This window comes from Polypterus senegalus, chromosome 12 (assembly GCF_016835505.1).
Source record: "Polypterus senegalus isolate Bchr_013 chromosome 12, ASM1683550v1, whole genome shotgun sequence".
Taxonomy (NCBI): Eukaryota; Metazoa; Chordata; class Cladistia; order Polypteriformes; family Polypteridae; genus Polypterus; species Polypterus senegalus.
This window is the reverse complement of record NC_053165.1, coordinates 161,319,452-161,343,679: the sequence shown is the minus strand read 5'-3', so window position 1 is coordinate 161,343,679 and position 24,228 is coordinate 161,319,452. Positions and strand designations below refer to the sequence as shown.

The following is a 24,228-nucleotide window of genomic DNA, read 5'->3' as shown; positions in this document are numbered from 1 at the left end:
CGTCGCAGTGATTCACAAAATGACCAATTTGAAATGCTAGTGGAGCCGGCAGGTGAATCCAAAAAAAGAAATAAAATGCTAAAGCACTCGCGTCGGTGTTTGTGACGTTTCGGGGTCTGATCCTGTCCTATTTTTATGTTGTCCCCCAAGCCTCGCCACTGCTCGGCGTTTCGTAGGCGTCTTTCGGTGACATTGCGCAACTCGCGCTCTCCCTGACTGGCTGGCGTCGCCTTGGTGACGAGCTATGCGCGAGCTTGGGATGCCCCTGCTGCCAGGCGCGGAAACCCCGTGCCTCCTCTAAAGCACGGAGCTACAGCTGAAGATGGCGGCGGCAGACGGAGACGATTCTCTATATCCCATCGCAGTGCTCATTGACGAGCTGCGTAACGAAGACGTGCAGGTTTGTTAATGGTTTCCGTCCCTCGCTGAAATACGCATTATGCGCCGCACTGGCATTCTTTCCTTTGAGTGAACGAACACGTTTAAGAGGAGCACAGCTAGTATCGTATGAATGAGAAAAAAGGGGAGTTGGCTTTAATGAGTAATCCTGTGGTACGTTTCCAGCCTGTACGTACAATAACACCGTTTCCGCGAGATGGAGAGCAGCTCCTGCAGTGATCATGGACATTGTTTCATGTAGTGATTTCTGTGTAGTAAATGAAACGCGTTGGAGGATTGCTGCCGATGTGTATGAATGAAGCGGCGCACACGCCGACAGCTCCGAGTGAGGCAGCGGGCTGTGTTTACCAGAGACGGCCTTCTCCTTACCCGCAGTCCCCGCTCACGGTGACCAGCCCGACAAAAGGGAGTCCGAGTTACAGTGCTGACCAATCGGCTTGGGTGACGGACTCTTGATCAAGGGGGGGATTCTTTCGTGTTTTGCTCGTTTTCTTTACCGTTGACCCGTTTATCGCACTATTGCCTTGTTGGATATTGAAGCTTGGTTCCCCGGCCTTTAATTTTTGTTTTAAGGCACCGCTTGGATCACTTAAGACCGTGCGGAAGTGTTATTAACGCCCGCTAATGGCCGATTCCTGGCAGGCCCCCTTGCTGTATTATTTTGCGTATCCGTTGCACTGTTTTGTAAACCCGTGTTGTGAGGCCCTGGAATTTGAAAGTGCATACATAACCTGTTGAGAGATTGTAAAAATCATAAGTTGTACTGTCGACGGATCAATAGAGGGAGTAACGCAATGTGCACAGTACTGCAAATGTTAACCGCTCAGGGTGGACGTGTGCTCTGTTTTGATCGATATCTCGAAAAAGGAACTTGCAATGCAGGAATAACCGATTACCTTCTCGGCAAAAGAAATGTGTTTTAGTCCGAGTGTTTTCATTTTGTAGGTAATATGTAAATTTATCTTTCACTTTTTTCCCTGTAAAATATTTTATATATTTAACCTTTTTTGGTTTGCTTTATTGACTTCCCTAAACTTTTTTTTTATTTATATATACTTTGTTTTTAAAATAATCGTATTTGCTGTAAATGGGTTTATTGGTGGTCGTTTGCATAGACTTTGTTGTGAAAGTTGATTATACTTTGGAGTAATGAAAAAGTCTGTCAGTCCGGCCATCCATCTTCCACACTTGGCTTTGTCCCGAGCAGGGGAGCTGGAGCCTAACCCAGCAAGCATTGGCTACAAGGCAGGAACAACGCCTGGCTAAGGAGTCAGTCCATCACAGGTTCTATACACACTAGGGCCGGTTTAACAACACCAATCCTCCTAACTTGCATGTCATTGGGCTCTGGGAGGAAACCCACAATATAATGAGAAAGTATCCTGCTTAATGTAATTAAGGGGCACATCTGCGCTGGAGCCTATCCTGACAGCACTGTGCCCAAGTCAAGACAGAGTCCTGGACACGGCAACAGCCCACTGCATGGCTCACACTCACAAGTCCAGTTTGGAGCTGCAGATGAACCGAGTCAGCGTATCCTTGGAGGAATGGGAAGAACGTGCAGGCTGCACATGTGGAATTTAAACCCAGAATGCCGAATCGGGCAGGCAACAAACGGCCCTTTATCAATGTGCTGCAGTGCCTCCTGGGAAATCAGCGGGCAGAAGAAGACTGGGGCTTGTGTCCCAGGTACACCTGTGTGGGGTTTGCATTTTCTCCCCAGTGCATGTGAGCTTCCTCCCACAGTCCAAAAACATGCAGCTTAGATGAATTGGCAATTTATTTTTTATCTCCTGCCCCGTTGGTCGAATCTTTAGGAAGTGTGATATTCCTTTAACTGTTATGCTGATGACACCCGCTCTGTCTGTCTGCTAAGGCCGATTCCACTCTTCCACCTTCTTCCCTGTCTGAGTGTCTGTCTGCAGGAAGTTGAATCCTGGCTGTCTGCTAATTTTCTAAAATAGTCTTTAATAGGAACTAAATGTGTTTTGGACAAATGTGATTGACTGCTCCTAATTCTCTAATCTCTTCTTCCTCCTGGGTTAAGTAAGAGCTTGGGTGTTAATTCTCGATGGTACCTTCAAATTTGAGGCACATATTAATAATGTCACTCGGTCGGCATATTTCCATCCTTTCAGCGACCAGCACTGCTATTCTTGTTCATGCTGTGCTCACATCCCATATTGATTATCGTCATTCTGTCTTCTTCACAAACTTTAATTGGTTCAGAGTGCCGCCGCTCGTGTTCTTACCAGAGCCGCTTCCACTGAACACGTCGCTCCTGTTCTTCAGCAGCTCCACTGGCTCCCAGTTAAATATCGCATTGCTATTCCTTACAAGACCCTTCATAATCGGGCCCCTCCTTAACTTTCTCATCTTCTTCACATCTCCTTTCCTTCCCATATCTGTAGATCTTCTTCCTCTGTCAGTCTAATTATACCTCCTGCTCGCTGGGTTTAGAGCTTTCAGTCGTGCGGCCCCTCGTCTCTCCCATAACATGTTTGTAATATCGACTCTTCCTACCTTTAAATGTTGCTTTAAATCACATCTGATAAATTTAAATTCAGTTTTATTTATTCTGGTTTTATTGTACTGTAATATTAATTTTATATTTTGACTGATGATACTAATGTGTTCTGTAAGGTGTGCCTTGAAAGGGGCCTATAAATAAAATAAATTCTTAGTAATTGTAAATTGGCCCTGATGTGTGTGCAGTGGCCTGGTGTCCTGCCTTGCACCCGATGCTGGCTGGGATTGGCCCCAGCTGCACCACAACCCTGCTCCGGTTTGGAAGAAGGATGGCTTGGTGGTTGTATGCAGTAAAAGATGATTTTTTTTTATAGTACTTTTCACAATTTTGCTGCAGTGGTGAAGGCTGCGGCCTCAAAGCTCCGACGACTCGAGTTTCAACTCCAAGCCCTCGTCAGTCACTGTGAGCTCCCCGTGTTGTTGTCTTCATGAGTGTCTTCCTATGGGCAGCGCAGCATGGCGTCCATACGTGCGGCACTGCCTTGGGCTCGGTGCTCTCAGGTCTGTCACCGGCCCCCTGAAGGTCAATGAATATTCTGTTACTTTTCCAAATTTGTTTGGTTCTGAGCATGGCAGCTTTATATTGGTATCGGAGGATAATGGAGTACAAACAAAAAAAAATCCAGTATTGGGTAATATGTCCAGATTAGTTCAGCTATGCTGTACCTTCAAGGTGGTACAATTAGCGAGAGGAGGAAAAGGCCACGCTGTACACCGAGAGTACAAGGCCACCGCGCGTCAGTTTTTCACCATGAGACCTCAGAGTAGCAATCTGAAACGTGTTGAGCTCATCAGTTAAAAGGCCGAAAAGCCATTTCATTACTCTAACCTATGTGATATCAAATGTATCAAAAGTAGCGCGTATCTTACTTTTGTTACATTTATTCTTGAAACTACAGTGGTGTGAAAAACTATTTGCCCCCTTCCTGATTTCTTCTTCTTTTGCATGTTTGTCACACAAAATGTTTCTGATCATCAAACACATTTAACCATTAGTCAAATATAAGACAAGTAAACACAAAATGCAGTTTTTAAATGATGGTTTTTATTATTTAGGGAGAAAAAAAAATCCAAACCTACATGGCCCTGTGTGAAAAAGTAATTGCCCCCTTGTTCAAAAATCACCTAACTGTGGTGTATCACACCTGAGTTCAATTTCCTGATTACTGCCACACCTTTTCAATCAGGAAATCACTTAAATAAGAGCTGCCTGACACAGAGAAGTAGACCAAAAGCACCTCAAAAGCTAGACATCATGCCAAGATCCAAAGAAATTCAGGAACAAATGAGAACAGAAGTAATTGAGATCTATCAGTCTGGTAAAGGTTATAAAGCCATTTCTAAAGCTTTGGGACTCCAGCGAACCACAGTGAGAGCCATTATCCACAAATGGCAAAAACATGGAACAGTGGTGAACCTTCCCAATAGTGGCCGGCCGACCAAAATACACCAAGAGCGCAGAGACGACTCATCCGAGAGGTCACAAAAGACCCCAGGACAACGTCTAAAGAACTGCAGGCCTCACTTGCCTCAATTAAGGTCAGTGTTCACGACTCCACCATAAGAAAGAGACTGGCCTGCAAAAACGGCCTGCATGGCAGATTTCCAAGACGCAAACCACTGTTAAGCAAAAAGAACATTAGGGCTCGTCTCAATTTTGCTAAGAAACATCTCAATGATTGCCAAGACTTTTGGGAAAATACCTTGTGGACTGATGAGACAAAAGTTGAACTTTTGGAAGGCAAATGTCCCGTTACATCTGGCGTAAAAGGAACACAGCATTTCAGAAAAAGAACATCATACCAACAGTAAAATATGGTGGTGGTAGTGTGATGGTCTGGGGTTGTTTTGCTGCTTCAGGACCTGGAAGGCTTGCTGTGATAGATGGAACCATGAATTCTACTGTCTACCAAAAATCCTGAAGGAGAATGTCCGCCATCTGTTCGTCAACTCAAGCTGAAGCGATCTTGGGTGCTGCAACAGGACAATGACCCAAAACACACCAGCAAATCCACCTCTGAATGGCTGAAGAAAACAAAATGAAGACTTTGGAGTGGCCTAGTCAAAGTCCTGACCTGAATCCAATTGAGATGCTATGGCCTGCATGACCTTAAAAAGGTGCTTCATGCTAGAAAACCCTCAAATAAAGCTGAATTACAACAATTCTGCAAAGATGAGTGGGCCAAAATTCCTCCAGAGCGCTGTAAAAGACTCATTACAAGTTATCGCAAACGCTTGATTGCAGTTATTGCTGCTAAGGGTGGCCCAACCAGTTATTAGGTTCAGGGGGCAATTACTTTTTCACACAGGGCCATGTAGGTTTGGATTTTTTTCTCCTAAATAATAAAAACCATCATTTAAAAACTGCATTTTGTGTTTACTTGTGTTATATTTGACTAATGGTTAAATGTGTTTGATGATCAGAAACATTTTGTGTGACAAACATGCAAATGAATAAGAAATCAGGAAGGGGGCAAATAGTTTTTCACACCACTGTAAGTTGTTTTGCAGCAGTCAGAAATGTTTAGAGTAAAGCCGTGTTGATGGGGTCTTTGCTAACTTAACTTCTCATTTGGTTCTGGTACTTGATTACAATTATGATCAACAAAATTCTGAAAAAAATAATATGAAGAAATAATTGATATCTAAATTGGTACCCAGGCGAGACTGACTGTTGGCATTAACCCAGAATTAGAGCTGACGAGTCTTCGAACGCTTCACCCCTCCAGTGTCTGACTCTGCACTGCGCCTTAAGCCGATGTCCCATTAGGTGACCTCTTCTTGTGGCTCATGTCAGATCTGCGAAACGCCGTCTCTGATCTCCTCATTGGACCGCGTCAGTTTAAAAGACTGAACATGACTGCCTGTGTCTACTTCACCGACAGCCAATAACGTGCTGCCTGACGGAGCCGGCGCTGTCCGAAGGGTCAACAGGTAAACCCGTATGGCGCGTTCAGTTGCGGCCTCGGCTCTTTTTTCATTTGTCCTTTCTGTTTTAGTATGTTAAACATGAGAGACTTCAGAAGGACGAGCCTGTCTTCTGTTTGTGAAGTTTAAAATATGCGACATTTCTACGTGTTGCTGTTCTGGTTTGGTTATCAGCCCTCGTGCACACAGAGCTGTCCCTACGACTAAAGACAAAATCCAACCTGTTTGAAGTGCGAGTCGTGGACCAGGTGGACTGAATCTCTGGGAATGTCACATTGGACGAGACTCGCCAAGATTATGTCAATGGAAGGTGATGACTGAAAATCGCTGTTTAGGTCGCCTGACGTGACACAGCCTCATTCTGACACCCCTTTTTAGGTGCTACATGTCTGATTTTTTTCACACCAAGCCAATTTTATGATTATGGACCATCATTACCTGTTGTACGCTTGACTCGGAGATTTAAAATAGATGACCTTTAGGACCCTTTTATGGGTGTGAATAAATAAAGAGGAGAGTAAAATGTGTGAAAGCGTGTGGTGTGTCACAGGTGACCCAAAGGTTATGGCAGTGCTCTGTATGTGTAACGGCTGTGCACAAATACGACATTTGGAGGGTTTCTTAGCCTTTTGTAAAGTTAAGTCGTTCAGATGTACGAAATGTTCGGTTTTCATCCTGAACTGATAAAATTTAGGATGCTTTTATACAGATTTCAAAGTCAAAATCGAATTGAATCAAATTTGACGCAAAGACAATGTTAGGGTTGAAAGCACAGATACAAATGTGAGCACATCCCAGAATATTAGGAAGAGTATAGAAGGCTGAAGCACCAGCATACATGAACTTCATTTGGGCCTGTAATAGTAATCCACCCAAAATAACCAACATAGCTTCACCGGCTACCCGGGCTGTTGTGGGCATTCAGACGGCACACAAAGTAGAAAGATGTGAGCAGCTTCGAATGGTGGCAATGCAGCCTTCAGAAACGAGAAAAAAAGAAAGATGGAATGTGCATCATATAAAAATAAATATTGAAAACAACTGTAGATAGATAGATAGATACTTTATTAATCCCAAGGGGAAATTCACATAATCCAGCAGCAGTATACTGATACAAAGAAACAATATTAAATTAAACAGTAATAAAAATGAAAAGAATTAAAATAAAATTAATGTTAGCATTTACTCCCCCAGGTGGAATTGAAGAGTCGCATAGTGTGGGGGAGGAACGATCTCCTCAGTCTGTCAGTGGAGCAGGACGGTGACAGAAGTCTGTCACTGAAGCTACTCCTCTGTCTGGAGATGACACTGTTCAGTGGATGCAGTGGATTCTTCATGATTGACAGGAGTTTGCTTAGTGCCCGTCGCTCTGCCACAGATGTTAAACTGTCCAACTTTAATCCTACATTAGAGCCTGCCTTCTTAACAAGTTTGTCCAGGTGTGAGGCGTCCTTCTTCTTTATGCTGCCACCCCAGCACACCTCCGCGTAGAAGAGGGCACTCGCCACAACCGTCTGGTAGAACATCTGCAGCATCTTACTGCAGATGTTGAAGGATGCCAACCTTCTCAGAAAGTATAGTCTGCTCTGAGCTTTCTTACATAGAGCATCAGTATTGGCAGTCCAGTCCAATTTATCATCCAGCTGCACTCCCAGGTATTTATAGGTCTGCACCCTCTGCACAGTCACTCTCTGATGATCACGGGGTCCATGAGGGGGCCTGGGCCTCCTAAAATCCACCACCAGCTCCTTGGTTTTGCTGGTGTTCAGTTGTAGGTGGTTTGAGTCGCACCATTTAACAAAGTCCTTGATTAGGTTCCTGTACTCCTCCTCCTGCCCACTCCTGATGCAGCCCATCCTAGCAGTGTCGTCAGTGAACTTTTGCACGTGGCAGGACTCCGAGTTGTACTGGAAGTCTGATGTATGTTGGCTGAACAGGACCAGAGAAAGTCCAGTCCCCTGCGGCGCTCCTGTGCTGCTGACCACAATGTCAGACCTGCAGTTCCAAAGACGCACATACTGAGGTCTGTCTGTAAGATAGTCCACAATCCATGCCACCAGGTGTGAATCTACTCCCATCTCAGTCAGCTTATCCCTAAGGAGCAGAGGTTGGATGGTGTTGAAGGCGCTAGAGAAGTCCAGAAACATAATTCTTACAGCACCACTGCCTCTGTCCAGGTGGGAGAGGGATCGGTGTAGCATGTAGATGATGGCATCCTCCGCTCCCACCTTCTCCTGGTATGCGAACTGCAGAGGGTCGAGGGCGTGGTGGACCTGTGGCCTCAGGTGGTGAAGCAGCAGCCGCTCCATGGTCTTCATCAGATGTGATGTCAGAGCGACAGGCTGGAAGTCATTCAGGTCACTAGGACGTGATACCTTTGGGTATGCGGCGATACAAGATATTTTTCCAAAGCCTCGGGACTCTCCCCTGTTCCAGGCTCAGGTTGAAGATGTGCTGTAGAGGACTCCACAGTTCCAACGCACAGGCCTTCAGCAGTCGTGGCGATACACCATCTGGACCCGCTGCTTTGCTGGCACGAAGTCTTTTCAGCTCTCTGCTCACATGGGCTGCTGTAATTGTGGGTAGGGATGTCTCACCTATGCTATCCATCCATCCATTTTCCAACCCGCTGAATCCGAACACAGGGTCATGGGGTGTCTTCTGGAGCCAATCCCAGCCAACAAAGGGCACAAGGCAGGAACTAATCCCGGGCTAGGCACCAGCCCACCACAGGACACACACACATGCCCACACACCAAGCACACACTAGGGACAATTTAGAATCGCCAGTCCACCTAACCTGCATGTCTTTGGACTGTGGGAGGAAACAAACGCAGACACGGGGAGAACAAGCAAACTCCACGCAGGGAGGACCCGGGACACGAACCCAGATGGGTCTCCTTACTGCGAGGCAGCAGCACTACCACTGTGCCACCGTGCCGCTCTGAATACAACTAAATATTTTGAAAATGTTCAAATCATGAATACACAGATAAATATGACGCTTGACAACAGTTGAGTTTGTGTGTAACACCCACACGACACGTAAGACTCTGCTGAGACGGTGCCAACACCTAATTCCTGTGTGTCTCCTTCTAAAAAGGCTTCACTTTTAGCAGACGCTCATCCACCCTCATCCCGAGACGCTCGTCGGTCTGATGTCTTGTGTTTTATTCTACCATCGCAGAATGTCAAAGTAGCCACGTGAACGCAGTGGTAAAATCTCGCTTTTTCCGGTTGAGGCGGCTGTCAAAAATCAAGCCTGTCTTGTCTAAGCGCAACCCAACCTTGAAACGGTGATCCATGCTCTTCTAACATCTCGTCTAGATTACTGCAATGAACTTCTTTTTGGAATTAGCCAGGCCTCCTCTGCTCGCCTACAGCTGGTGCAAAACGCTGCCGCTCGCTTTGTAACTGGCACAAGAAATCATGAGCACGTTACCCCGATTTTGGCTTCCCTTCACTGGCTTCCAATCTATTTTCGAATTCATTTTAAGATCCTTGTATTTGTTTTGAAATCCTTTAATGGTTGAGCCCCTCTTTATTTGTCAGAACTGCTGCACCCGTACGTACCGCCTGTCTCGCTCTCTCAGGTCAGCAGCCCAGATGCTTTTACGCGTTCCCAAGGCACGATGCAAACTCCGACGTGATCGAGCTTTTTCAGTTGCAGCCCCCAAACTCTGGAACGATTTGCCATTGCCCGTTAGGCCGGCTCCTTCGCTAGCTGCCTGTAAATCCGATTTAAAAACACACTTTTACTGGCTGGCTTTTAGCCCAGTATGAGATGTTGGCTAACTGTAGACTTTTTATTAAGAATCTCTTCAGTTCTTCTGTGTTTCTGTGTTTCTGTTTCATTTACCCTTCAGTTTTGTGTGTCTGATATGTTGGGTTTTTATTGTTCCAGCTCTTTGGTCCGCCTTGATGTTGTTTTTAAAGTGCTTTAGAAATAAATATCATCACGGCTAATAATGTGCTGCCTGACAGAGCTAGCAATGGCAGAAAGTTTAACAAGTAGAGCAAGTTCTGCCACAATCTTTGCTCCTTTAACTTTATTTTCTATTAGCCGTCACAATAAAGGGCCAGCACGAGTGTGACAGGTGACGTAAGTGTGACGTGGACTGTGAATTTTTTTTTTTTTTTCCCCCAATGAGATCAACAACCGTTCTCAGCAAATCTGACATACCACACGAGAGTATAAGTCGCTTAATGTGACATCGGTTAGATAGATTGATACAGTAGAACTTCATTTGCCTTTAAATATGCCTTTCCTAAAGTTCCTTTGGTATCTTCAAACAAGTTTAGAGGTGTAGGTGACATTGAACCTGAAATGTAGTTAATGTTGTTGTCCGTAATAATTCTAAACTACAGGGCGATTCACGTAAAGAGGCCCCAGATATTCTGGAATAACTCTCGCTAGGATGAAGCAATCTGAACGAAACAACGTGCATGCAGTGTGCTCCTCAGTATATGGAGCGTCGAACAAGCCAGGATGCGATGAGGTAGGCGCCGGACAGCCGTCACGACCTTTAACCTCAGTTTGCAACTTCTGAGTGCATTCCACCCGTACCCCTTCACTCAGTCACTCGACTTCTCATCAGGATGGTGGTGTACGGTATTGAGCTGCGTGTCCTCATGGTGGTCACCAATTCGTTTAAGCTATTTCAGAATCAACTGGATGATCGTGAGTTAATGGAAGGTGACTCCCAACAAGATCTTGCAATGTGTCGCACATCAGCCAGGAGCATGGCAGGAACCGAGGGTCATTTCAAAGGGGCTTTGGCCACCACGGTCGCCGGATCTGACACCACCAGACTTCTTCCTTTGGAGTCTGCTCAACGTAAAAGTCTATCGGAACAACACTGGAAGATGTGAAGGGAAACATCCAACGTGAAATTACTGCTATCAGGATCACGGAGCACCGCATCTGTCAGAAAACGGAAACCACTACCAGCATCGCGTGGAATGTAATCGATTACACAAACGTCAAGGTAGAGCGCGGATGTGTTTGGTTCAGATTGCTTCATCCCAACGGGAGTTGCAACAGAATATTCGGGGCCTCTTTCGAGTGAATCTCCCTGTAGTTTGAATGTCTTCCTTTATGTATTCACATTGACGTGTTTGTGCAAACAGGATGGTGATCTGGCACCGCAGTGTCTTTACGTTTAGCTGTTCAAAGAGACACGGGCACAGTAGACATCAGGTGTGAGTTCTTATTTTATTTATCAGTGTAATTTCCATTTTTAATTCCTGCTCATCGAAGTCAAATGCAGTCCTTTTAGTTTAGTAATTGTGCAAGTCTTATGTTTGCAAACTAAATAACATGTTTACATTGTGCATTAACATTTTAAACATATAAAACATATAAAAGCGGTCGGGATTGTCCTTCCGTCCCGTGAGTGCTACGCAGGCGCGGAGTTTCACACACGCCCTGTCCATTTTGCAATGCATGATGGGATTTGTAGTTTCGTTTTTCCAGGTAAAAAGATGATTTTCTACTCCAGACTGTGCGATATCGTCTTCTTCTTTCTTACTATCTAAAAGTGGTCGGGATTGTCCTTCCGTCCCGTGAGTGCAAAGCGTAGCGGTATTCCGCTTATCACAGACTTACACTTGCAGCTTGCGGTACGAAGCGACATGATATGAGCAGAGTTCTGGTGCTCCCATCGTTCCCTTGCTTTTAAATAGACAAAATGATGTCTCTGGAAATAATTCATGTTGATGGAGTACAAATACCTAACCGCGTAGAAAATATCAGGGGGTTCAAAAGGGCGACCTCAATATAGAAAAAAAGTTTAAATTTCATCACAAAAATAACAGAAACTACGAGTATTAAAGTAATCCCGCTGAAATGCAATATAACCAAATTAATGAGTTTGTATAAAATATCAAATTGATCAACATGTTGAATTGCCTTAAGAAGTGGTCAACTTAAAAGTCGGTCGCCTTAAAAGGCGGGTCAGCTTAGTGCAAACTAATCCATGCAGTAAATGTCAAAAACAGCAAATACAAACCAAATAATCACTCATTCCACGTGTTATCATCAAGTACCGTATCAGAAAAGTGTTAGACTGAGGACTTGGCGGAGGTGAGGAGAAGTCCGAGCACAGCTCAGAGCTGCAAGTCAATGGTGATGCCAAGGGGGGCCTGCGGTAAAACAACCAGGGGGTGAATCTTCAGTCTGGGGTTTGTCCAGCAGGACAGAGGTGAAGTCTAACAGGCAAACCCGGCAGGAGAGTCCCAGAGAGATGAGTGTTTGCAAGGAGTGGCGTAAATAAGGAGGGCTGCGTAGAGTACGTGGTGCGTGTAGACGGGTATTGTGCCGTTTTTATACTAAACAGGTCTGTAAATCAGTGCCAGAGTTTTGAAGACGATTGTGAACGAGACTGATACTCCGTTAAGGTGAGCCAGCCACGGTGTGCTGCTCGCGGGTTCATTCAGGACTGATGCTTCTGTCCAAGAGCTCCTCAATCCATTCATCCATCCATTCTCCAACCCGCTATATCCTAAACAAAGGGTCACAGGGGTCTGCTGGAGCCAATCCCAGCCAACACAGGCCGCAAGGCAGGGTGCCAGCCCATCGCAGGTCGGAGAGCTCCTTGTTTTTCTTATCTGCGTAGTTTTTTCCTCGCGTTACTGTGATGTCTTAACGTTGTAGGTGTTTTGTTTTTGGCTCAATATCACTAACTTCCTTATCTGTTTGATTTTCGATGAATACAAATACTAACGCATGTTGCCGGACTCTTGGCTTTCCAGTGGCAGGCCATTGTATGTTGAGTGTGTACCACGACAAGGCCAAAGTCACAGTCAGAAAGCCGCGAGTTTCACAAGGCGTTCGGCTGGCTGTATTGACGGCTTCTGTGGGAAGAAAGGTACAGAAATGAGCAGCTGGTATGACACGACATTAGCTTATCCAGTCCAAGTGGTCACCTGTTTCTCCTCCAGACATTTTGGTCGGTCAAATTGTGGATGTTCTGCTCTGTACCCCGTGTTGTGGTTTTCGCAGAGTTTGACATGCTTGCTGGAGTCGTCTTTTTTAGATTAGGGGCCAAGCACCTTTAGGTTGTCTTCGATAAATCCTATTATTAACTCGCTGCTTTCTGAACTGTTAGCGTAATGAATGCTGCATAAAGAGAGAAAATGGGCAAGGGCTTGAATTTCAGTGCTGAATTGTGGGAATCCCGCCAACTATTTAACAATCCCACACGGTTTAATTTAATAAAGCAGGAAAAACCCTCTGCACTTTGCAGCAGAAAAGTCTTTTTTTTTTTATTGCTATTTATATCTTGCTGTATAATTAATTCAGAAAAAAATACACGATTGTACATGCCATGAGAGTACAGAAATGTGGCCGATGTTGCAGTCATCGTAATTTACAGCATATTTGTATTCATGTGGCGACTGTAAAGGACAGGGCAGCAGTTGTGTGTCCAGCGGTCCATCGGTTCTTTTAATGGGCCTGTCCAGTTGAGGTTTGAGGTGCCTGCACTTTCATTGTGTGCTTATAGCGGGTGAGAGAAGTATTTGATGCCCTGCTGAAGTTGTACGTTTGCTCACAAAGAAATGAAGAGGCTCTCATTTTTATGGTAGTTTCATTTTAATGGAAGTTTGCCAGTGAACATCCAGGCCTGCATGTGTGCCTTCTTGAACAGGGGACCTTGTGGGTCCTGTAAGATTTCAATCCATGATGGCGTAGTGTGTTACCAACGGTGTTCTTGGTGACTCTGGTGGTCCCGACTCCCTTCAGATCATTCTGAAGCTCCTCGCGTGTAGTTCTGGGCTGATCCCTCGCCTTTCTCATGAGCATCCTCACCCCATGAGGCGAGATCTTACATGGAGCTTCAGACCGAGGGTGATGGATGGCCATTTTATATTTCTTCAATTTCTGAATAATCGCACCAACAGTTGTCACCTTCTCACCAAGCTTCTTGCTGGTGGTCTTGTCCCTGACGTCCTTTGTCGGCTGTTTGGTGTTGCCCATGGTGGTGGAGAGGTTGAAATGGAAGACATTGGACAAGGTGGGCTTTATACACATCAGGAGGATCTGTGATTGATTGTAATCTGTGTGCCCAGTCACTCTGCGTGAGCCGGAGTTCTTGGTTGTAGGGGATCACATCCTTGTTTCTCTCAATGACCTGCAAATCAATTTCTAACTTTTATGTAATGTGTTATTTCTGTATTTTTTGTGTTGATATTCTGTCTCTCTCCATTAAAATGAAACTACCATAAAAATGAGCAAACTAACAGATTCAGCAGGGGATCACGTACTTCTTTCCCTGGCTGAATGTACAGAGAAACTATGGGTGCCGATTCCCATCTCTGGCTGGCCGCCGGTCGCATGTAGCTGATTACTTCAGAACTTGAACTCCCTGACAGAGTCTCTCGTATTCCGATTCATCGATTGTGCCTCAAGTGACGTAGAGCAGATTCTCATTACACCTTTTATTAATTGCATGCTGGGATAGCACAGGGGTGGGCAGTGTCGGTCCTGGCGGGCCGCAGTGGCTGCTGGTCTTCATTCCAACCCAACTGCTTAATTAGAAACCAATCCTTGTCAGTCTCAGACCTTATTTAATTTTATGGCTTGTTAGTCTGCAATGTAAGGGTCTTATATTAGGGTTAGGGTTAGGTTAGGGCTAAGGTTAGGGGTAGGGTTAGATTATTTCCTTTCCAAGGATATCCTTCAAGTGCTTTGAAGCCTAAAATGTATCATTTTCAGTGTGTCACAATTTTCTGTTAAGTATTTTATTGAATCAAACAGTGCATGATGAACACACACAGATGTAAATGAAATCAAGCGAGGCGGAGAACTGCTTGGCTGCTTTGTTATTTACATGTTATTATTAATAAGGAGCCATTAAAACACTGAATGCAGCAGTTTAAGATTGAGGGTGGGGAACCTTAACAAGCGAGACCACTAAAATGAAGCATCAGAATGTCACTTTAGCACTAAGTGCTTCACCAGCAGTAATTGACTTCTCATTAAGAAACTGAGCCTGCAGCCACTGCGGCCCCTCCAGGACTGACAGTGCCCACCCTGGGATAGCAGGTGCTACTTGCAGGTCCTTAGCAGCTTCTCTAATCCATGATGAGTTGAAGGCGCTGCTTTGGATTCCCAGTCGGTGATGCGGACTGAATTGGGCACCTTGAGGTTTGGAATTCGGCACTCTGGGTATACAAATAATTCTAGTTGTGTCTAAATATATTTTACTAGGATGCTTATCTTACTAAAAACAACAAATTGTTAGGTTAAACTTTTGCTAAAGGTTGTATTTTTGTTTTACTGTGCTGTTTTGAATATTACCGATTTGTCAGGGAGTAACATTCACCTTCTGTACAATTTCTGGCATTTCTTTGACACCCCTTTTTGATTTTGTTTTTGAGGTCAGACAAAAATGGGGGGAAAAAAACTCGAGTTAGACGTGGAGAAGCCATGGGATCAGAATTTGACAGATTTATTAAGATCAAAGCATCAGATATTTCCAAATCCCATTAGTGTAAACTGCTGAACACCGCGTACCAGGACATGTCTGATTGCCTTCTCCTCTTCCACCGAGCCAGTTTGAAATGCCATTAAAAAGAACAGCAAGCCCATCTTTGCAGTGTTTCATTAGTTTGAGTCCTTTTGGTTTAAATTGAATGGCTCTGTCCAGGTGGTGGTCCCGCCGTGCCCCCTGCGATTGCTGCAGTAGACCACAGATACCCTTCGACCCTGCGATGGATGAGTAAGTTAGGAAGATGGATGGAGTGAATTTTATAGAATCGCATTCAGTTATGGGTGGCACACTGGCGGAGTAGTAGAGCTGCTGCCTTGCAGTAAGGAAACCAGGGTTTGTGCCCGGGGTTCACCCTGCGTGGGGTTTGCTTGTTCTCTCAGAGTCCTTGTGGGTTTCCTCCTGGGGGCTCCAGTTTCGTCACAACCCAAAGACATTGTGAGTTGACGACATTAAATCAGCCTTAGTGTGTGTGCTTGGTATGTGTGTGTTCACCCCGCGATAGACTGGCGCCCAGTCCAGGGTTTATATGACATTTAGTTATCTGGGGTGTTGGAAAGAGTAGGCTATTCCTTCAGTTCTGGCAAAGGAAGGTCGTATCGCCACGAAACTCCAATGTTTTCAAAGGTAACGCCATTTATTTGTATTTTTACTTTCAAAAAGCGCTAATGTGTGTGTGTGTAGGTAGCTAACATTATGTGGATTATTTCATTGATTTTCTAAACTATTCTGTTTATTGTTGGCAGATAAGTTACCCAGTGTCAGTTGTTGGCAGTGATGTCATCAGTGAGCTGCCTTGCATTTTTCACTGTGTCAGCGGGTATTCTTCTCCACCGTTAATTTAATTACCTTACTAAAGTCTCTGAAGTCGAAAGAATTTCATTAACGGTATCCACAATTGATTAGACGTCGTGTGTGCAACAGCAACGTCATTGGCTAAAATATAGGAAATGTAAACGTCTTAAAGATGTGAATGGAAAATGAAATCAATTAAATCATCTTGTATTACTTAAGGACCTGGCTACTCGTTACCTCCACCACTCTACCAACACGTTATCAGTGTCACGATGGCAAAACTCGAAAGCAGTTCAGCTTCCACCAGCACTTCACTGTGCCAACCGTAGCCCATCGGTTAATTAGTTTAATTAGTTAAATGTCATTAATTACTTAATCAGTGTAGGTTAGTGACTGGACTGTGGATTTATGGATTTGAGTTGCTGCTGCACACATTTATGAAGGCTTAGATTTATTGTTTCAGTATTGTGGCCCGCGCTTTTGTCTCTTATAGGCTGATGTTGTTAATTGACGAGTCGTGTACGTCGATATTTTAGGTGCTGCTTATACATAAAGCAGGGACTGCTGATTCTTTTCTATTTTGTTTTTTTGCTGGGTATTGCAGTCCTGAGGGGCTATGGAATGGCAGTTATTCCGTCTGTAGATTTACTGGCCCCTCCTTGTAATTGCTTGTTTCACGACTCCGCCGTTCTTAATCTGATGATATCTTTGCCTTTTTCTTCTGAACTCGGGATGTCCGTACATCTGAAATCAGAGTAATAATAAGCAGCGGTTCATCTTCACGGACAGAAACTACCCGCTTGTTGTAAATGTAGCACACATCAGACTTTGAAAGGACTGTGACCTCTTTATGGGGGTCTGCACAGGAGAGCGAAATGAAACCCAAGAGGCATCCCGGCCCAGAAATGCAAGCAGAGAAGAAGCCAAGTGGTGGGGTTGGATTGTTTGCTGCTTTGACGTCTCCCTGTGCTTGAAGACCTCTGCAATGAGGTGGGCCGCATTTAAATATCTGTGTGGTCATCTCCCACCGTGCCTCTCGCTCCTTTTTAACATGTGGTGTAAAGCAAAACTAGGATGTGCTCAAGTCATTTCAGTGAGCGAAAATCCAGTCCGACAGGTCAGATTTGGTCGATCTGAATTTAACTGGAATTCAAAAGCGGCCTGGCGTCCAATACCCACACAGGGTGTGCTTGGGGTCGGGTTGTGTGACCAGAATCCGGGCACATCAGAGTAGTAAGCAGTGAAATAAATCGGGAGGGTACTTTGGCCGTCACTACGAACTACAGGAGGTCATTTGTGTACAGTAAATGGTCATTTTTGGATGGCGTATTCCTGTAATCGCCTGCCAAACTGCATTCGTGTTTCTCCCACCCAATATTTATTAGATTTAATTTCTCTTTGTTCATAAAATAGTCATTGTTGTCTGTCTTAACCAACATAATCACGATAACAGGAATGTTCAGAGGACGACTTCAGCAAATACAGTGGCACTGGGTCACACGTTTGCTCAGTTTCAGAGTTTGTGCCGATACCCTGACTGTGTTCTGACACAAATGTAAAGTGCTTCTCTTCTACTACCTCATATCTGAGCTTTCCTTTATTTATATCTGATGAACTAATGTGTTTAAAATGGTGTGAATCAGAGATTAAAAATGGGGGGAAAAACTTCATGCAGTTTGCCGTGTAAAACTTGATGCCCGATTACGTTGTAAAGGAGCTGCGTAGACATTCTGACATTTTATTCATAACAAGCCGTCCCCCGTGGCTCCGCCCACATAGTCGTGAAACGGGACAGCGAGGAGGGCCCCGCCCAGCCCCCCACTCCTGACGTCACGCTTCCCCCTCCCCTCCGCCCGCGGCCTTTGTCTCGGATTCTTAGCGCGATGAGAGGAGTCGCAAAATCAACCGAAATGTTCCAGCAAATTGGGGAAAAAAATCCCATCAACCCAAAAAAAGTAGATCTCTCGTGAAAAGCAGACAGACGTTGGATTTTTTATATACTGTAGAAGGACTGTAGGAGTGAGGGTACAGCAGACTTTTTTTATTTTTTCTTTCTTAGTAGACCATTTTGTTTTAATGTGGGTAGTGAATTCCAGTACAAGTTCTGTAAGTCTGTGCTGGGCTGATAGCTGCACTTCAGGAGACAGCCACCAAATCAACAAGCTGATTGGGAAGGCAGACTCTGTCATGGGGGGGCGGCGCATTGTGGATCCGCTGGAGGGAATGAAGACAAACCCGAGTGCCATTATGAACAACGTTGCACATCTACTCTGTGACACAAAAACTGAGAGGACACTTCATCCAGTGAATCATTCAGCAGACGTTTGTCTGTCAGGAAACCCACTGGGGCTCCGTTATACCAACAGCACTGTGTCTGCATGGTGCCTCACGGGGCTGCTCTTTTAGTCTTTGGCCGTGTCAAGTTGTTCTTTTCCTAATATATGTTACTTATTTAAGTAATACAATAAATACAGTAGACGAAGATGACAGCAGTGCACTGTGCGCACAATTATTAGACAAGTTGTATTTTTGGGATTAATTTTAATATGAAATGCCATCAGTCAGTCCAAAATGTTAATAAACCTGAATGTTATTCAAAAGAAATGTGAGTGTGAATATCATCAGGGGAATATGCATGTGTGCAGAATTATTAGGCAACTATTAGTGTGCAGAATTATTAGGCAACCAAATCAAAAACTTACATTTTCCCAACCTCCTTTGTTTATTTTCATCCGTTAAACAAACAACACAATTTCCAAATAAACATTTCTGACATGAAAAAAGAATTGTGCACACAGTGAACGCTTCTGTAAGGTTAGCTCCCAGCTTGATGTGTGAAGCGATCGGTCAGACTCACGAGTCGGCTTTGGAAATGCATGGACACAAAATCCTCACCACCTGACCCTCCACATGGTGCAGCCAGCTGAGAGCTCTTCATGTGAACGCCAGAAAGAAGGTTTACGGCAGGGGGGTCCAGCTCCGGTCCTGGAGGGCCGCAGTGGGCGCAAGTTTTCATTCTAACCATCTTCTGAATCAGTGAGTCGTTTTTGCTTCTGATTAGCTTGATTTAGTTTTAATTGATGTGATTCACACTCCTTAGTTGTTTAGTTTTTCCTTCATGAGCAGCCAAATGAAAATGAGGCACAAAACAAGCTGCCACATCAAAATAAATAACCTGAAAATAAAGAAATATGAAGGTCTCGGTCATGTTGGTCTGCTCAGGTCACCAAAACATCTTGATGGCAGTCTTAGGGAAAAAAAATAAAATCAATTGTCTGCTGTGCCAGAATGAGAGCAGCAGAAACTCATGATATTCAATAATTGCTTTAATGAACAACAAGAATTGGCTTCTCATTAAGAGTCAGTCAGTCAGTCAGTCAGTCAGTCAGTCCGTCCTTACCCAACCCGCTGTATCCTAACACAGAGTCACAGGGAGTGAAATTGGCTGGAGTTTGATGTTCTAATTCAGCTGGTCATCTGTTGGCTCCTTTCACATCTCATTTCTGTTTAATGAACAAAACGAATCAATTCAGAGGACTGACTCCTTAAAAACAGGGCTATGAAAATGAAGGGAAAACAACAACAACAACATTTATTTCTATAGCACATTTTCATACAAACAGTAGCTCAAAGTGCTTTACATAATAAAGAATAGAAAAATAAAATCAATTAATCAATCAACATTTATTTCTATAGCACATATTCATACAAAAAATGTAGCTCAAAGTGCTTTACAAAATGAATAGAAAAATAGAAGACACAATAAAAAATAAACATAAGTCAACATTAATTAACACAGAATAAGAGTAAGGTCCGATGGCCAGGGTGGACAGAAAAAACAAAAAACTCCAAAGGCTGGAGAAAAAAATAAAATCTGTAGGGATTCCAGACCACGAGACCGCCCAGTCCCCTCTGGACAATCTACCTAACATAAATCAAACAGTCCTCTTTGGATTTAGGGTTTTCATGGAAGGACCTGATGATGATGGTCACGTAGACTTCTGGCTTTCAGTCCATCAATGTTGGTGCATCAGGAAGCTTTGAGTAGGTGGAGGTGGCGCAGGCCACCACCACAAAGAAACCGGAAAAAGAAACAGAAGAGAGAGTAGGGGTCAGTACGGATTTTAGAGCCACCATGAATAGTTATTATGAGGAAATTGAACATACAGAGTATCAGGATTTTAATTACAGTGAAGTTATGAGAAGGCCATGTTAAAGTAATGTGTTTTCAGCCGTGTTTTAAACTGCTCTACTGTATCAGCCTGGTGAATTCCTATTGGCAGGCTATTCCAGATTTTAGGTGCATAGCAGCAGAAGGCCACCCGCCTCACCACTTCTTTTAAGTTTAGCTTTTGGAATTCTAAGGAGACACTCATTTGAAGATCTAAGGTTACGATTTGGAATATAACGTGTCAGACATTCCGATATATAAGATGGGGCAGATTATTTAAGGCTTTATAAACCATAAGCAGTATTTTAAAGTCAATCCTGAATGACACAGGTAACCAGTGTAGTGACATCAAAACTGGAGAAATGTGTTCGGATTTTTCTTTATCTAGTTAGGATTCTAGCAGCTCCATTCTGCACTCGTTGCAAGTGATTTCTGTCTTTTTTGGGTAGTCCTGAGAGGAGTGCGTTACAGTAATCTAGTCGACTGAAAACAAACGCGTGAACTAATTTCTCAGCACCTTTCAATGATATAAGAGGTCTAACTTTACTTATGTTTCTTAAGTGAAAAAATGCTGTCCTAGTGATCTGATGAATATGCGATTTAAAATTCAGATTACAGTCAACAGTTACCCCTAAGTTTTTTACTTCCATCTTAACCTTTAATCCTAGTGCATCAAGTTTATTTCTGATAACCTCATTGAATCCATTATTGCCAATTACTAAAATTTCAGTTTTCTCTTTATTTAGTTTGAGAAAATTACTATTCATCCATTCAGAAATACCAGTAAGACATTGTGTTAGTGAATCGAGAGAGTCGGGGTCATCAGGTGCTCTTGATAAGTACAGCTGTGTGTCATCAGCATAGCTGTGGTAACTCACGTTGTGCCCTGAGATAATCTGACCTAACGGAAGCATGTAGATTGAGAAGAGCAGCGGACCAGGATAGAGCCTTGTGGACCACCATATCGGATATCATGTGTCTTTGAGTTGTAATTCCCACAACTAACAAAATATTTTCTCCCTGCCAGGTAGGATTCAAGCCAATTTAAGACCCTGCCAGAGAGGCCCACCCATTGACTAGGGCGATTTCTAAGAATATTGTGATCAATGGTGTCAAATGCAGCACTCAGATCTAAGAGGATGAGAACAGATAAATGGCCTCTGTCTGCATTCACCGGCAAGTCATTTACTACTTTAACAAGTGACACAATAAGAAAATAAAATAAATCAACATTAATTAACATCCAATAAGAGTAAGGTCCAATGGCCAGGGGGGGCAGAAAAAACAAAAAAAAAAACTCCACACTGCTGGAGAAAAAATAAAATCTGTAGGGATACCAGACCATGAGACCACCGGCCCAGTCCCCTCTGGGCAAAACAAAGCCTAATGAAAAGGAGTTTATTAGCCATGAAAACTGATTAGGAAAAGGGTGAGGATGAAAAGCTGCAGCCACTGCGGCCCACCAGGACTGGAGTTCGACACCCCTGGTTTAAAGCATCGATTTAAATGTCAATCTCGCCATCTTGTTTTGACTCCTCTTGGAGATTTATTTGGAAAATGAAGATGGAGACTGAACATTGGCAAAGTCATAAGCGAGCTTTACTCCTCCCGTGTTTCCTGCTGTATTTTTGCCATTAAGTTTTGACTGTAGTGTGTTAGTGATGCTCTTCATGGAATTTAATGGCTTAGTACTTTGTTTGTGAAAGTGGGGGGGTCTTAGCTTTAAGTACTGCACTGTATTAATATTGTTGAGTCAGTGATGTATAAAGCGTGGCATAAAACTCGCACAGCGTAACCGTTTCGCCACCTATCTTTGTTTCCATTCAAATGCATGTTACTTTAGCACACCTGTAAAATATGAATATTCAATATACTGTAAAAGTAATGCATTGTTGGGTGGATATAATTTTATTTATCTTTTATTTATATATGAAAAATCCTAAGACTAGAAGTGCAACGATGACGTTTTTAATTTGTCACGCTTTAAATCGGGCTTGTTTTAAAACCTGGTATCATTCTTTTCAGAACTTATCCAACTTTAATGTCATGTTGTTAGATTTTCAGATTCTTATTCAGTTTTTAAATTATAAACGAAAAAATATCAAGAACTCGTGTTCCACGAGACAGGATTTTGTGCCAAGAGATTTAAAAGGCGCCTGGGGCCGGAAATTAAACACAAGCAGTAGGACATCAGCTGTACAGGCTTTTAAATGTTCAAGGGACCGGGCGAGATGCAGACCATGTGACACGGCAGCAGCTGATCGAGCAAAGAGGAGGTATCCCATTGTATCCTCGTTTAAGAGGGCCAACCGTGTCTCTCTGGGGGGTGTTCAGCCCCCCTCTTCACAACACGAGTGGCAGAGACGCAAAGCAAGCGGGGGACGGGGACGGGGACCCCCTAGTTATTTTATAAAGAAACTTCAGTGAATGCATTAAACATAACAGTAGATGCTCTGATTGGATTCTTTCCTACCTTATTATTTCAGCCTTTGTTAGTTCATCACTGTCTTTTATAAAATAACCTGAATCTGCTGACCGGAGGTTTTTAACTTCTCTCTTTTTTTTCTAGCGTGGTAAATTTATTTTTTTATTTGTCATTCAAAAGTGATTCTGAAACTAATCTTGAGTTTTTTGTTTCAGCTACGTCTGAATAGCATCAAGAAACTGTCCACAATCGCTTTGGCACTGGGAGTGGAAAGAACACGGAGTGAATTGCTTCCATTTTTAACAGGTGATAACTTCTTATTATTATTCAAATGTTTTTACAATATTACAAATGATGATTGTATACCAAGCACGTGGTCATTTTGTATATTCAGACATGGCTGAAAATCTTAGTATCCTTGCACAGTTTTCTCTGAACTAAGCTGAGACTAACTAAAGTATCTGATATCTGCAGTTCTTTATCTCACATTTAATAGAACATAAACTCTGCTTTTCATTTCTGAACAAATATCATCTTTTTTTAAAATTTTAAACAAATGAAAATGGCAAGGAGAAAGATATCAATACCCATAACCTAATATTCATAGCAGAGCCTCTGAAGACAGTGACTCTCATCAAGCACCTTCTGTAGCTCTCCGCTGCTGGTCTCGTCTCCAGTTCTCTTTGTCTTGATGGCTGCTTTCTCTCAACTACGACGTTCAGCTCTTTCCACAGTAGTTCAGTGGAATTCAGATCAGGACTTCTAGCTGGCCACTTCAGAATAGCCCAGTGTTTTCTTCTCCTCCATTCTTCTGTGTTTTTTGAGGTGTGTTCTGGGTGAGAAAGACCAAAGAGAAGGGAATTGCAATAATGCAGACGAGGAGTGACAAGGCTATGAGTGAGGGTAGCAGTGGTGTGTGGCGTGAGGGACGGGGGGCGAATACGATTAACGTTACGCAAGTGGAAATATAAAGACAGGGAGATGTTATTGATGTGGGACTGAAAGGATAAAGTTCTGTCAAGGATAAGACCTGTGGGGAAGGGCAGACAGAGAAATTACCAATAACAAAGGAAAAATGATCCGTTTTGGATAATGTGGATTTTGTACCAATGAGGAGAACCTCAGTGTTGTCACTTGTTATTTAATTTAAGAAAGTTTGAAGAAAACCAGGATTTGATTTCTGTTATGCAATCAGTAAGTGAGGAGGGTGGAAAGGAAGCAGTAAGTCTGCTAGTGAGGTAGAGCTGGGGGGCATCAGCATAAGAGTGGGAGCCAATGTTATATTTATAAAAGGGAAAGGAGGTCAATAATGGAGAGGAGCGGCCCCAGGACAGAGCCCACCTGAGGTAACAGCGATGGGTTAGGATGTGAAGGTTTTAAGATGAACAAACTGAGTGCGGCCTGAGAGGTAAGATCTGAACCAGTCTAGTGGAGTGTGGGTAATGCCAACCGAAGATAATCTACTGAGAAGAGTCGTGTGACAAATAGTG

The 24,228-nt window shown here is 43.6% G+C and overlaps 1 protein-coding gene across 1 annotated transcript in view; it reads left to right on the top strand.

The window, feature by feature from the left end:
- Positions 1–273: 273 nt before the first annotated feature.
- The window catches only part of LOC120540086 (serine/threonine-protein phosphatase 2A 65 kDa regulatory subunit A alpha isoform), a 46,161-nt gene continuing 22,206 nt past the window's right edge, over positions 274–24,228 (top strand). Inside the window, exons 1-2 of the mRNA XM_039770568.1 lie at positions 274–400; positions 22,954–23,044. Coding sequence (XP_039626502.1) covers positions 323–400; positions 22,954–23,044 — 169 coding nt within the window. The 5' untranslated portion in view covers positions 274–322. The remainder of the gene's footprint in view (positions 401–22,953; positions 23,045–24,228) is intronic.